The 14,173-nt window shown below is 66.5% G+C and overlaps 3 protein-coding genes across 6 annotated transcripts; 1 reads left to right on the forward strand and 2 right to left on the reverse strand.

The window, feature by feature from the left end:
• Window positions 1-423: 423 nt before the first annotated feature.
• On the reverse strand, window positions 424-2,860 carry LOC130253388 (glycine N-acyltransferase-like protein 3). Its single transcript, XM_056491932.1, has 6 exons — window positions 2,640-2,860; window positions 2,461-2,542; window positions 1,935-2,042; window positions 1,729-1,849; window positions 972-1,092; window positions 424-900 (listed from the first exon to the last, which is right to left on the reverse strand). Exons 1-6 carry the CDS (start codon window positions 2,858-2,860, stop codon window positions 480-482), a joined length of 1,074 nt encoding a protein of 357 aa, XP_056347907.1. The 3' UTR covers window positions 424-479.
• On the forward strand, window positions 2,018-5,247 carry LOC130253389 (glycine N-acyltransferase-like protein 3). Of its 3 annotated transcripts, XM_056491933.1 has the most exons (6): window positions 2,018-2,057; window positions 2,916-3,003; window positions 3,345-3,452; window positions 3,547-3,673; window positions 3,754-3,871; window positions 4,459-5,247. In XM_056491933.1, the coding sequence occupies exons 1-6, from the start codon at window positions 2,020-2,022 to the stop codon at window positions 4,859-4,861; spliced, it is 882 nt and encodes a 293-aa protein (XP_056347908.1). In that variant the 5' UTR covers window positions 2,018-2,019; the 3' UTR covers window positions 4,862-5,247. The 3 variants fall into 3 exon arrangements, with proteins under 3 accessions (XP_056347908.1, XP_056347910.1, XP_056347909.1); XM_056491935.1 differs by lacking the exon at window positions 3,754-3,871 and having other exon boundaries at window positions 4,459-5,230; XM_056491934.1 differs by lacking the exon at window positions 2,018-2,057 and having other exon boundaries at window positions 2,801-3,003.
• On the reverse strand, window positions 5,156-13,413 carry CLCF1 (cardiotrophin like cytokine factor 1). 2 transcript variants are annotated; one of them, XM_056491936.1, is made up of 3 exons: window positions 13,252-13,413; window positions 7,128-7,294; window positions 5,156-6,707 (listed from the first exon to the last, which is right to left on the reverse strand). In XM_056491936.1, the coding sequence occupies exons 1-3, from the start codon at window positions 13,364-13,366 to the stop codon at window positions 6,216-6,218; spliced, it is 774 nt and encodes a 257-aa protein (XP_056347911.1). In that variant the 5' UTR covers window positions 13,367-13,413; the 3' UTR covers window positions 5,156-6,215. The 2 variants fall into 2 exon arrangements, with proteins under 2 accessions (XP_056347911.1, XP_056347912.1); XM_056491937.1 differs by lacking the exon at window positions 13,252-13,413 and adding an exon at window positions 12,359-12,722.
• Window positions 13,414-14,173: the final 760 nt, after the last annotated feature.

Here is a 14,173-nt window from a genome sequence, read left to right on the forward strand (position 1 = left end):
CCATCACCTCAGGCACCACACCTGAGGTGGTGTGCTTCCCCCTGACACTGTCACGCCCATCCCAGAACTCCCCATCACCCTGGACACTGTCACCCCCCTGTCTGTCCCCATCAGGTCCCCAAACTGTGACTTACGCTGTGACGCTGTCACCCTCTGCCCTGTGCCACTCTGTGTGTCACACAGTGCCTGCCTGTCCCACCCCCAGCTGTGGTGTCGCCGCCCTCCTTGAGGGGGTAACACTGCAGGTGCCACAGGTGCAGATTTGCCTGAGGCTTTCAGGTCTCCCTTGGGGAACTGAGAATAGCTGGGGTGACTCCCAGGGGACCCCGCTGTGTGCCTCAGTGGTGACATGCGAGCCACCAAGCTGTGTCACCGCTGCAACCGTCAGTGCTGGGGGGACACAAAACCCCACAGCAGCCCCCAGAGACTCCACACGGCTGTTTAATGTGAGGTGGGCACCGAGAGCGGACAGCGGGGGCTCAGGGCCCGTCCTTGTCCAGGCCGGGATTGTGCAGGATGTAGCGGCAGACCCCGGGCAGGCGCCGGTTGCCCAGCAGCTCCTGCAGCTGCTGCATGGGCCGGTTCCGCAGCGCCGTGTGCCCGAAGGTGGGGAACCCGCGGGCGTGCGCCCGCTGCGCCGCCACCGTCAGCGCCACCTGCATGTGCCCGTGCCGCCGGTGCTCGGGCAGGGTGTAGCTGTGCGTGCCCGTCCCGAAATGATCCGTCAGCACCCAGGCCACGGGCTGCCCGCTGCTGTCCTGCAGGCAGACTTGCGGGAAGCGCACCAAAAGCTCGGCCAGGTAGCGCCGGCTGCGGGCGTTCCCCCCGTAGGGCCAGGTGTCGTTGAGCAGGTCCGCGTGCGAGGGGCTCAGGGAGCCCAAGCGCACCCCGGGGGCTGGCCTGGGCGAGGCAGGGGTCAGTGGGGGGCTCAGGGGTGTCCCAGAGTGGGGACAAGGGTGGGGGGCTCTCACCGGGGCTCGGGCATGGTGCTGGGGTCAGGGTGCCAGTAGCAGTAGTACTCGACAATGTCCAGCTCCACACCCTTCCTCCCTGCCAGGTCCTGGGACACCGTGGTCACCCCATCCTGTAGCCCTGGGAATGGGAATGTCAGGAGGTCATCTTCCCCCTGTGCCCCACCATCCCTATCCCCAGCCCCTCCATGTGACCCCAGTGTCCTCTTCAGTGTCCCCAGGGGCTACCCGCAACCCAAGCCTCTATTCCCAGCACTCAAATCCCTGCTTCCAATGTGCCCAGTACCTCAATCCTGCTCCCAGCATCCTCAAGTCCAACCCCCAGTGCTCTCCAGTGTCCCCAAGGACCCACAAATCCAGCTGCAATGCTTCCCAGTGCTCCCAGCGTCCTCCCAGCCTCCAACCCCAGCAGCCCCCAGCACCCCCCAGGACCCTGCTTCCAGGGTACCCAGCAGTGCAATTCCCTCCAGCACCCCCAAATCCAATCACAGTGCTCCCCATCACCCCTAAATCCCACCCCGACACTTCTCACTAGTTTCACCCATCAAAGCCCACCCCAGCAAACCAAATGAGACCTCCAGTGCTCCCCAGCACCCAAACACCCATCCCCAGTGTGCCCCAGCACCCCCAATTCCCTCCACCAGTACCTCCCAGTTTCTCCAACAGCTCTCCCCCATGTCCCATGCTGCCTGCCACCTCTCACAGCATTCTCACTCCCACCCTAGGACCCCCCAGGACCCCGGTGTCCCCAGGCCACCGATGAGGGTGAAGGCGGCGTTCCAGGGCAGGCACCCGGGTGTCTCCACCAGTGCCCGGTACGCTCCCAGGTCCCGGTAAAACGCTGCCTGCGTGTTCCAGTAGCCGTCGTTCACCGGCACCTGGGGGCACCCGTGGGAGCTCTGAGCACTCCTGGCACGCGCCAGGACACTGTGTCACTCCCTTCCCCATGTCCCCATTGGCCACCTCTCCACTGGGCCGGGCCAGCACTGCGCCGAATTCGGGCCACTTGTCCACCAGCACCTCATACTGGCCAGGGTTGCCCCGGTTGATGTTCAGCACTGCCCCGAAGACCTGGGGGAAAAGGGGGTCAGCAATGAGGGACAAGGAGGGAACAGACGTGGGTCAGGGATGGGGGCTTGATATGGGGGCAGATGTGGGGTCAGAGCTAGGGGGGTTGTGGGAGCAGATATGGGGTCAGAGCTGAGGGGAGGGGGGCAGGGGTGGGGGACAGGGTGGCAAAAGGGTCCCTAATGACACAGGGGTCCCTATCACCAGGGTGAGAGGGGGGTGTGACACTGGGGTCCCTGCCAAGAGCAGGGCAGGGGTGGTATTGGGGTCCCCCTGATGGCACAGGTCAAGGGGCATATTGGGGTCTCAGTCATGGCATAGTGCAGGGGTGACAGCAGAGTGCCTGCCACTGGCAGGGTGGGGGTAGCATTGGGGTCCCTATCGTGGCACAGGGAAGGGGTGACAGTGGGGTCCCCATCACCGGCAGGGCAAAGGGCAGGCTCTTCCTCAGGATCCCCTCCAGGCGCTGCAGCTGGGCTGGGCATGTCAGGATCTTCATTGTCCTGCCGAGAGACCCTCAGTAATAGGGGGACAGGACCACCAGGCATTGTCCCTGTCCCCATCCCTTTCCCCATGGTCCCCAGCTCCTCCAGCACTCACCCTGCAACAGTCCTGGGTCTGCCGGTTCCGCGGGGCCCTGGAGTGGGAGTCTGGAGCCTGTGTGGCACTCGGTGACAATGGTTACCACCAGCTGTCACGGGCCAGCGAGTGCTCCCTGCCTTGGGGGGCAGCGGGCAGGGTCCATCCTGCTGAACACTGGGCACCGGGCCAGCCCTGGGGCCACCTGGGAACGGGTGCTCAGCTGGGACACTCTGGGACATTGCCCCAGTGCCACCAGCTCCCCACGGATCCTCGGTGTCACTGCCTGCCGCACAGTCACGGAGCCATGCTGATCCTGAGATGCCCAGCCCAGCTGCAGCTCCTGGAGGAGACCCTGCGGAAGAGCCTGCCGACCACCCTGCCGGTGACAGGGACCCCGAGGACCCCTCTGTCCCCTCTGCCCTGTCCTGCTGGTGACAGGCTCCCTGGGTTCCCCTCCGTCCCTCCCTCCCTCCCTCCCTCCCTCCCTCCCTCCCTCTCTGCTGGTGGTGAGGACCCCGGAGACTCCTTTGTCTCCTCGCCCTTGCCCTGTCAGTGTTGCTGATTCATGGGACCTGTCTGTCCCTGTCCCCTCTCCCCTCTCCCCTGCCTTGCCAGGGATGAGGACCCTGGGACCTCTGTGCCTCCCCACCTGCCCTGGTGGTGACAAGGACTCCTCTGTCCCCTTTCCCCTGTCCTGCCGGTGACAACGCCCTCATCATGCAGGTCCTGGGGACTGTGATGACAGTGGCCAGGGGGAACCCGGCCTCCCACGAGGTGCTGGTGGACTCCTGGCCCCATTTCAGCATTGTCCTGACCCGCCTGCGCCCAGAGGTGCTGCTCCGGGTGCCCCTGCCTTGGCAACAGAACATCACACCCCGGGGGGCTGGGAATTGGGGTGCCACTCTCAGCTCCATGTCCCTCCCAGGACCACAGGGACCCCAGGGACTACTACACCAACCAGCTATCTGTGTTCTACCGGGACAAGGGAGCCCTGCAGGCACTGCTGGAAGGCAGTGAGGCGGTGGCCCATGGAAGAGCCTTCCAGATTCTGGGTAAGGATGGCACTCGGGGGGAACACAGGGCTCCCCTACCCTTCATCTGGGTCCCCTGTCTGGCTGACAGGGGGTCCCAGGGATGCAGGATGGGCTGGATGAGGCCGTGCAGGAGGTGGCCAGTGCCAGGGGGCTGAAGGTGGAGACGATCCGGTACTGGGCGCTGATGAGCCCTGAGCCCCCCCAGCCCCGCAGCCAGTGAGTGAGGGGCACGGGGGGACGTGGAACACTGGGGGACTCGGGCACTGAGGAACCAGTCACGTCACTGGGTGGCACACAGAGACCTGTCACATTTCTGGGTAGCACAGGGGGGTCATGGTCACATCCCTTGGTGGCACAGGAGTCCCCGAGCACATCCCTGAGAGGCCCGGGGTGACATGAATGGGATCACTGAGCACATCCCTGGGTGGCACAGGGGTCCCCGAGCACTTGCCCGAGTGGTACAGGAATCACTGGGTGACATGAACGGGGTCACTGAGCACATCCCTGGGTGGCACAAGGGTCTTCAATCCCACTCCTGGGTGGCATACGGGTTCCAAATCCCATCACCCTGTGGCACAGGGGTGTACCCAGTCCTGTCCCAAGGGGAAACAAGGGTCCCAGACTCCATCTCTGGGTAGCACAGGGGTTCCCAATCCCATCCCATCCCATCCCATCCCATCCCATCCCATCCCATCCCATCCCATCCCATCCCATCCCATCCCATCCCATCCCATCCCATCCCATCTGCTATCCCAGCTGGGAACAGGGTTCAGCATTCCCCACTCTGCCATGCCCTGTTGCAGGATACCCTCAGGCCTGCGCCTGGCGCCTGTGTCCCCATCCCACGTCCCTCTGCTCAACGCCACGTGGGCGCTGGGGGGCAATGCCCGCAGCCGGGCGTTCCTGCTGGGGCTGGTGCGGACGCTGCCCTCCGCCTGCCTGCTGGACGTGCGCGGCCGCCCGGTGTCCTGGAGCCTGCTGGACGGGCAGGGCTGCCTGCGCCACGGCTACACGGTACCCGCCTGGCGCGGCCGCGGCCTCACCGGGGTCCCGCTGGCCGCGCTGGGCCGGCAGCTGCACGCCCGCGGCTTCCCCGTCTACGGCGCCGTGCTGCCCCACAACACGGCCTCGCTGCGTGCCCTGCAAGCCGTCGGCTTCCTGCTCCAGCCCGGAACCTTCTACATGATCCTGGGCACCCCAGAGTAGTGCCCAAGGACAGGGCGCCTGTCCTAGGGGTGGGGTCACCTGGGCCCAGGGGGGTCTGGAACCCCACCCTGTGGGAGAGGGAAACACCCCAGTTCCCACACTGAGCTCACTGTAGAGCCGTTCACTCTGGTCCCTACTGATAGCACTGACAGGAACATCCCAGATTCCATACTCAGCTCAGAATGTGGCATGTTCACTCTGATCCTACTGATAGCACTGATGGGAACATCCTGAATCCCACACGGAGCCGTTCTCTCCCATCCCCGGCGGGGTGCGGCAGGGGCGAGGCGGGGGGCTGGAGAAAGGCTTTTATTCGTTCATACAAGAATAGATCTTCTGCAATAAATACCCCAATAAATAAACATCTCCAATAAATAAACACTCATAGACGCACCGGGACAGCGGCCACGCCCCACGGCCCCACCGCTGCATGATGGGCAGCCATGGGGGAGGCGGGGCTTGGGCAAAGGGGTGGGGCCTGTTGGGGAGGAGGCGGGGCTTGCTACGAGTGGGCGGGGTTTATTGCCATCTGGGGTGGAGCCTATTGCTCCAGGGGCGGGGCTCGATGCTGGCTGGGGCAGAGTTCATTTCTATGCTCAGAGGGCGTTGGTCCTTTTCGGGATGGGCGGGGTTTGCACCCACTGGAGATTTTAGGGATGGGGACAGGCACCCTGGGGGTTGAGGACACCATGGAGGGGCACTTGGGAGTCAGGACACCTGTCCCTTAAGACATAATGTAGTGGGGCTGTGGGGTGACTGTGGTGGCACTTAGGGGTCAGGAACTAGAACCCTTAAGGCAGGTGATGATGAGGATGTGGGGTGGCTTTGGCAGCATTGTGGGGTCAGTTTTGAAGGGACACTGGTGGTGAAGAGGGGACATGGAGTGACTTTGGTGGCACTTGGGGTCAGGAGATGCGTCCCTTACAGCAGAGTGTGGTGACAGAGGGGATGTGAGACGGCTGTGGAGGGTGGCACTTGGGGTCAGGAGCCCCTCATTTAAGGCACGGTGATGAAAGTGGAACTGTGAGGTGTCTGTGGTGGCACTTGGGAATCAAGAACCCTATTTCTCAAAGCACACTGGTGGTGGACAGGGGACCTGGGGTGGTCATGGTGGCACTTGGGGTCAGGAGCGCTGTTCCTTAAGGCACAGTATGATGATGATGGAGGGGCTGCAGGGAGGCTGTGGTGACGCTGTGAGCCCCTCTCAGGTGATCTTTCAAGGCACTGCCAGGTGATGATGAGGTTGTGGGGTGGTTTGGGGGTCAGGAGCCCCATTTCTCAAGGCACACTGGTGGTGGAAGAAGGGGCCTGCTTGGCTGTGGTGGCACTGTGGGCCCAGGAGCTCAGCAGGTGCTCAGAACCCCCTCGCCTCCAGCCGCAGGGTGACCACGGCGGGCGGCACCTTCTTCTTGAGGCGGTTGAAGTCCTTGGCCGAGCGCCAGAGCCAGGTCTGCAGCTCCTTGAGCAGCCAGAAATCATCCATCTTCTTCAGGAAGTCATTGGGGGCGGCGTGCGCGCCGGGGGGGGCGGGCGGCCCGGCGGGGCCGGCGGGCAGCGGGTACCCCAGCGAGGACATGACGCCGCCGATGCTGAGCACCAGCCCCTGCAGGCTGGCGCAGAAGTGGGCGAGGCGGTGGCGCAGCTCGGCCGTGCCCACCTGCCCGTCCAGCACCCGCAGGTAGCAGAGCAGGCGGCTGTAGGCCCGGTAGTTGGCGGCCAGGCGGGCGTTGTCCGTCAGCCCCCGCCACAGGTCCAGGTCCACCGTGGCGCTGGGCACCCGCTCGGCCCGCGCCAGCCGCGGCGGGTTGAAGTCGGGCTCATTGAAGGGCGGCCCCAGGTAGTTCAGCTGGAAGGGAATGGGGATGCCAGGGGTCAGGTCTCCGCGTCCACCCTGCCCCCAGTCTCCACATCCCCCCCAGTTCGAGCACATCCCACTCATCCCAGCTCTCCCTTCCCCTGTCACATTCCCCCTTCGCACTCTGCCCGAGCCGGACATTCCCGGCACAGCCCAGTCACCGTTTGGCACCCAAACGTGCCGGCACCGCCGAGGGCACGTCAGGGCAGGGACGGGGAACCTCCGGGTGAGTCGGCGACGCCGGCGGGGAGGGAGAGGCGGATGCCCGCACCCATGACGGAATCACGGGCCGAAGGGAGGGTGCCCGGGAGCCGCCCTGCGCCCGGGGGGCGATGAGGCATTTCCGTGACCTCCGGCGTGGGAGCAGCTGGGCATGGGGTGGATATCCCGGGGGGTGCGTCGGGGACTCACGTAGGTGCCGGCGAGGGTGCGGAGCTGGTGCTCCAGGTAGCGGGTCAGGTCGTAGGTCTGCTGGATGGACTGGCCGGCGCCCAGCTCCTCGGAGCAGTTCAGCGCCGGCAGCGCCGGCAGGTTGCAAAGCGCGGCGCACAGGAAGGTGAAGATCCCCCAAGAGTCACCTGTGGGGGACACACAGCACCTCAGGGAGGGATGACAGGGACACTCCGTCTCCGTGTGTGCGGCGCTGAGCCTGCAGAGTGTCCCTGAGTCACTCGTCTGAGCGCGGGGAAACTGAGGCACGGAGATGGGGAGAGTGGGGTCCCTCTAACCTCAGCACCCCCCTGGAGCAGCAGAGACCCCCCACCTCAGCGCGGTGACCCCACGGCTCCCCTCGGAGCGATCCCTCCCGCGGCTGCACCAACAATCCTTTATATGGTCTGGAGCAGCACGGCCGCGGCATTCCCTCCGGGACACACGCCTGGGATATTTTTGGGCACCGCCAACGCCGGAGCGGGCCGGGCACCCAGCGGGGACCCCCGCCGAGGGGCCACCGGGAATGCGGGAGCGAGGGGAGGGACGCGGCTCCGAGGAGCGGCCGGGGCGCGGGGTGACCTTTGCGGAGCCACCGGAAAGCGCCGGCGGGGTCCCCGTCATCGGCCCTGACGTCAGGGCGGCCCGGGAGAGCGGCCCCGCCGGCCGGCGGCCGCGCAAAGGTCACGGCCCGCGGCCAGGACGCTCCGGCCAGCTGGCACCCCCGGCTCGCCACAGCCGGCCTTCCCGGCAGCGCCTCCCGGGAAAGACCGGCCGCTGGCACGGCTCGGCACCGCGGGGCTCCCGCTGCGGGCAGCCCCCCGCGCCCCTGCGCGTCACCGCTGCCCGTCACCGGCCGCCCGTGACGCACGGCGGTCCCCGGGGGCACCCCGGCTCCGGCCGCAGGACGCACCTCACCGCCGTGGGTGTCCTGCAAAGGGCGAGCCTCGCTGTGCGGCATGCGAGCGCCCTGCGGGTGTGCAGGACACTGTCACACCTGGGACACACCCCGGAGGCGTGCAGGACACTTGTGACACCTCTGGGATGCGTCCCAGGACACACCCGGGATACACCTTGTGTGTGTGCATCACATCGTAGGGAGCGCCACACTTTCCGGGCGTGTGGCACCGTGCAGGCGTGTGATGCACCACACGCATCCAGGCGTGTCACCCACCACACGAGCGTGTGACACGAGTGGCAGTCACAGGACATGCCGGGAAAGTGTGCAACGTGCTGTGCGCACGCCGCGTGGGTGGCGGGGGGGGACACCGCGCCGTGCCGTGACACTCCGGGTGACCCCGCGCGCTCCCGTGCCCCCGTGCCCGCGCGCGGCGGCCCCGGCCGGCCCCGGCTCGCCCGGTGCCCCGCGGTGGGCACGTGCCGCCGCTTGCCCGGTTCCGGTGCCGTGGAGCGTGCGGCCGCCCCGCGTGCGTGCGAGCGTGGGCCGGGGGGGCCGGCGGGGGGGCCGCGGTGACTCACACCACACATACCCCCCCTTCCCGGTGTTTGCTTTGGCCGGACCCTCGCCCGCCGCCGGCTCCGGTTTCCAGGCGGGATTTACACCCGCCCCGGCCTGGCCGGTGCCAAACCAAACACAGCCGGGGAGCGGGATGAGGGGGGGATGGATGGCAGGGATGTGAGATTGGGCTGGAGCCACGGTGGCTCCTGGGCAGGTGGCCCAGACACGAGGATGAGGATGATGGAGGAAAGGGATGGAGGAGGGTTTTTGAGTGATGGGAATGACGGGATGCACAGAATGGATGGCACCGGGTAGTAGTGACCATGACACAGTGGCGATGGCGGCCCTGGCACAGCAGTGACAGTGACTGGGGCACAGCACTGATGGTAACCATGACACACATGACACAGCAGTGACAGTGACCGGGGCACAGCAGAGACAGTGGCCATGACACAGCAGTGACAAACGACACTGCACAGTAATGAGGGTGACCATGACACAGCAGTGACAGTGACCGGGGCACAGCAGAGACAGTGGCCGTGACACAGCAGTGACAGCAACAGTGACACTGCACAGCAGCGACAATGGCCCAGCCATAGCGGGTACCCCCGCTGTCCCTTGCCCGCCCCTGTCCCAGCGGCTGGCGCCGGGCACCCACCGGCACAGACAGTGGAGGAGGGAGGCTCCAGCCGGCACAGCTGGATCCCGGTGACGTCGGAGAGGAAGAGCCCGAGGGTTTCAAAACCGGCCCTGGAGCACGGCCAGGATGCTCCCAGCCCACGTAAGCAGCTCATGGCGTGCCTGCCCAGGGTCACCCGCCGGGCCCTGGGGACACCCGAGGAGCCGGGGTGACGGGGGCCATGGGAGCGGGCACCCCTGCTCTGCAGCACCCTGGGGCACCCACGCCGGACACACCGGCCGTGCCACGGATACCCCTCGCACACGTGGCAGTGGGGACATGGCTCACCCGCCTTTGGGGTGACACCCGGGAGCCCCTGGCCTGCCCCTCGCCCAGCGGCGCAGGCGGCGATGCTGGCCAAACCTCCCGGCCAGCGGCCGAGACGGGAATTCGGCCCCGGAGATGGTGAGCTGTTCCCTGGGCATGCTGTGGGCAGAGCCACTGAGGGCTGAGCGACCACAGCCCGCCCAGAGCCACTTTCCCGAAATGCGGTGGCGGGGGCGGCAGCCGGGAAGGGGACACCCCCTGGCCCCGGAGCCCCGGCAGCGGATGGAGCCGAGCCAGCCCCCGACGCCGCGGCAGGAGCTGCCCTATCTGATGGGCCGGCGTCCAGCGCCGAGCAGAGCCCCATCCCGCCCCGCAGCCCCATTCCTGGGGCCAGCAAGGGAGGCCTCGCGGTCGCCAGGCATGACTGTGGCAGTGAGGACAAAGCAGCCCTGTCCCCACTGACCCAGCCGCTGTTCTGGCCCAACTGCCACTACTTAACCCTCCACGGGGCGTTTCCCAGCCCAGCGTGGCCGCCAGCTCCAGGGGCTTGGAATGGGTGACGCTCATGGGCTCTTGGGCTGAGACCTCTGTGCCCCCACACTGCTGGCATTTAACCCCACTGTGTCTGGGAAGGTGACACCACAGTACATCAGCATCCCTGTGGAGCCAGCACGGTGGGGACATAAGGATGTTCACGTTCCACACCCAGATATCATGGACCCAGCATTCCCTGGGTTCCAGCAGGAAGAACATGTGTGCCCTTGCTCCCCAAACAGCACCCACGGCCACCACAGCGGGGTGCCCATCCCGTCCATTCCATTCTACCTCACTCCATCCCATCCCATCCATCCTGCCCATCCTACCCCATCCATCCCGTGCCAGGAGCGGGCGGTGGCGCGGGGGGCTGCGCGTCCCCCCGGTCTGGGCCGTGCCTGCGCTTGCGGCGCTGAGTGTTTACATCCTGTCTCCTCCGTGTGTTTATAAATGCGGCCGCGCACGGGAGACTCCAGCGAGGCCGTAATTAGCTGGGCCTGGATTTCCCATCCAGCTCCGGCTCCAGCCAGCGGCACGATGGAAACACCCCCGCCTGCGAGGGGGGCGCAGGCCCCTAATCCCAACCAGACCCCGCTGCCCCGCACGCACACCCAGCGCCCAGGAGCCACACGAGGCACCTCGATCGCTTCCCGCTGCTCCCAGAGCAGATCGTGGAGCCACACCGCCCCACGGCCCCCCCAGCACTGTTCTGGGGGTTCACCGGCACAGAGCCAGGCTGGCCGCTCTCCAGCGGGGCAGGGGACCCCTAGTGCCAGCCCACGTGGCGCTGCAGAGCTGTGGGTGACACGCCCTGGCATCTCCAGACCCACTGCCACCGCTGGCGCCACCGCTGGCATCACCTGCCAGGGGACACCGCCTGGCTGGGTCAGAGTGGGACCAGCTGTCCCATGCTCTGATGTCCCCACAGCACCCTAGCCAAGCCTGGGACGCCTCTGTCACCCACAGGCCACGTGCCACACGCAGCCACAACACCGCTGGGCCAGCTGCTTCCCAGATATCCCAGATACCCCGTCTAGGAGTGCATCACCATCAGCCTGCCAGGACGCTGGGACGGTGGCACAGGGACACTGGTGCTGCAGCCCAGGGAAAGGGGGGGATGCAGGGGGATGATTTATGGGGCTCGGTGCCACTTAGCAGAGCATAAATCTCCCCCCAGCGCGTCCCTGTAAGCAGAGCCCTCCGCATTTCCCTGCGGAGCCTGCGCCTAATGCAGCCCAGATGTGCGGCCGCCACCGTGCCCTCGCGCCGCTCGCTAAATAGGCACGGGGACACCGGGAATGCCGAGAGTCCCCGAGCCTTGCCAGGGACACCGCCCGGGCAGCCCACGCGTGGTGATGTCCCAAAACGGGGAGCGGGGTCGCAGCGGCCGAGCTGAACCCCGCGGCTCCTTCCCCGCCCGTCCCCGCAGGCCTCGGCACCGGCGGTGCCACCGGCTCGGCCACGTCCACCGGGCCCGGCGGCGGCGGGAAGGGCGAGAGGAAGGGGCGAGGGAGGGCGACGGAGCCGCCGGGAATCCCGGCCTCGCTTTTCCGGTTCCCCGGCGCTCGCCCCGCTTGGCCCGTCCTGCGTCACGGCGGCACCGCGGGAGCTGGAGCCGAACCCGGCGCCGGCCTCGTGCTGCCCCAGCCCCGGTCCCGCCGCCCGGGACCCCGGGGAGCCTGGCGGCGCCCACACTTTGACCTTTTAAGGGTGTTTTCCAGCATTTTCCGGGCGAGGAGCTCCCGGTGCCGGTGTGCCGCCAGGCCGGCCGGCCCCCCAGCAGCCCCGGGGGTGCCGGTGGCCGCTGGGGCAGGGGGAACAAAGCCGCCCCCTTCCCGGCACCCCAAAATCCCGCTGCTGTGTCCCGGAGGAATCTTGCCTGCTCCAGAGGTGGTGTTCGGTGTCAAGCCCCGAAATCCAGCCCCGGGCAGGAAAACTAACTCTTCCTGCCCCCCATAAATCCCAACGACTTTCCTTTTCCTCCCCTCTGTCAGTCCCGGGGTTTAATTCTCCGTGCTCAGCGGCGGTTCCCTCCCTGGTAATCACAAACATGCATGGAAAAGAGGGAACGAGGGAAAGGGGAAAAAAAAAATAAAGAACAACAACCCAACCTAGAGAGGGGAAAGTCTTAAATCAATCCCAAAGCCAGACAGACGTTTTAATCACATCAAATTAAAATCAGCAGTCGGTTTGGAAAGGGGAAAAAACTCCCGGCAGATGCAGGCAGGAGAGTTGGGGCAGCCCCCCGCCCCGCACCCAGCGCCGCTGGCTTACCTGAGAGCTCCCCGGTTACATTTAGCATAGTCGGGGTGCAGGGGGATTTTGGGGGGCTCGGCTCTTGCTCGGCGCCCCGAGCCCGCCCGCTCGCCTCAGCCCTGGCTCGCTGCTTCACTCGCGCTCAGGGTTGGGTGGTGGTTTTTTTTTTTTTTTTTTTTTTTTTGGGTTGGTTTCTGGCTCTTTTTTTTTTTTTTTCCTTTTTTTTTTTTTTTTCTTTCCCTCGGTCTCTATTTGTTTTGGTTTGGGCTTGCTCGGGTGTTAGGTGGAAAAAAAAAAATCGAGGCCGGTTGGGTGGTTTTTTGGGGTGTGGAGGGTTCGCACCGCGCTCCGGCTGCCTTGCTCGCCGCCGTTCCCCCCTTCCACCTCCCTTGATTTGCTCTTTTGATTGGGGTCCAGGAATGCAGGAATAAAAAAAAAAAAAAAAAAAAACAAAAAGAAAAAAAATCCTGGAACTCGCATCCACCCTCTCCAAGCTGCTGCCTCCTTCTTTCCTCTTTTTTTTTTTCCCCAATTCAAGTGCTAAGCAGAACCAGGTTGCTTTCAAGAATGTATTTGATGCAATTGTACACAAGACCGGGCTCCATTCATTCCCTCCCTCTCCCCCCCGCCCCGGCTTCATCCCCCCCATCGCCGTCCCCATCCCCGGGGTCCCGGCATCGGACAGAGGTGGGGAGGCTGGAGCTGAGCCCCGGAGCTGCGGAAGGCGGAGGGGAGGGAAGGGAAGAGCGGGGTCCCCCGGGGTGCCGCTGGCCCGGTAGGAAGGGGGGGACCCCCCGCTTTTCTCCCTCGCTGCGCCCCCCGTGCTGTTCTGGCTCCCGCCCGGCTTTTGTTAAAGTGGCAGCGGCGGGGCCGGTGCGGGGCCGGTGCCGCTCGGCGGGGGGATCTCCTACCTGCTCTCAGCTCCATGCGGGACGGGCGCGGGGCCGGGGCGCTGGGTGCGTGCTCTGGGCTCCCCGGGCGGGCAGGCAGCGGTCCCGCACACCGGCCCGGGACTGCGGCTCCCATTTGCCGCTCCGAGCCCTCTCGCCTCTCCTCCTCCCCGCGCACAGAGCCGAGAGCCCGGTCCCGGGGGGGGCACGGGGGGGACGGGGAGGAGGGGGGGTCCGGGGAGGGGAGGACTGGGGGGGACGGGACGAGGTGCGGCGGAGAGGCTCCTCTGGCGGGGCCGGGGCCGGGGGGGGGCGTGGGGGACGTGGGGTGCCAGCCTGCCCCCCCTTCCTTCCCCCCCCGGGGCAGCGGGGAGGAGTGGCGGAGGGATGGGGCCGGCCGGTGCGGGAAGGGTGGCGACGGGGCGGGGAGGGGGGGGGGTCCTCGGCACTTCGCTAGCACGGCCAGCCCCCTCCCCTCCGGCCGGGAGAGGGGGTCCGGGGGCCGCGGACCCCCTCCTCCCCCCCCCCGGCTTGGGAACCCGCAGCGCGGCGGGCGCTGCCCCGCCGGGACGGCGGCAGGTGAGCGGCGGAGCGGGGGGAGCGCGACGGGGTCCCGGCGGCACAACCGAAGCCTCTCGAGCGGCGGCGGCGCCTCAGCCCCGGGGGATCGTCCGTCCCGAGGGAGGGCTTCGCTTCTCACGGGGCCCCCCATCCACGCGGGGACGGGGAGGGACCCCCCCGGCCCCTTTCCTCCGGGTGCCAGAGCCGCTTTCTTGGCGATTATCGTCCCCCGTTAGAAGAACCCCCCGTCCCGGCGCCCGCGGGGCCCTTGGCAATGACCGCGGCGTTCCCCGCAGCCCACCCGGGGTGAATGGGGTGGACTGGGGGGCGTGAGGAGACTCCCGGGGCCAAGCGGAGCCGCCGCCGGAGGGGAGGGGGGCGA

The sequence above is a fragment of the Oenanthe melanoleuca genome, chromosome 5 (genome assembly GCF_029582105.1).
Source record: "Oenanthe melanoleuca isolate GR-GAL-2019-014 chromosome 5, OMel1.0, whole genome shotgun sequence".
Taxonomy (NCBI): Eukaryota; Metazoa; Chordata; class Aves; order Passeriformes; family Muscicapidae; genus Oenanthe; species Oenanthe melanoleuca.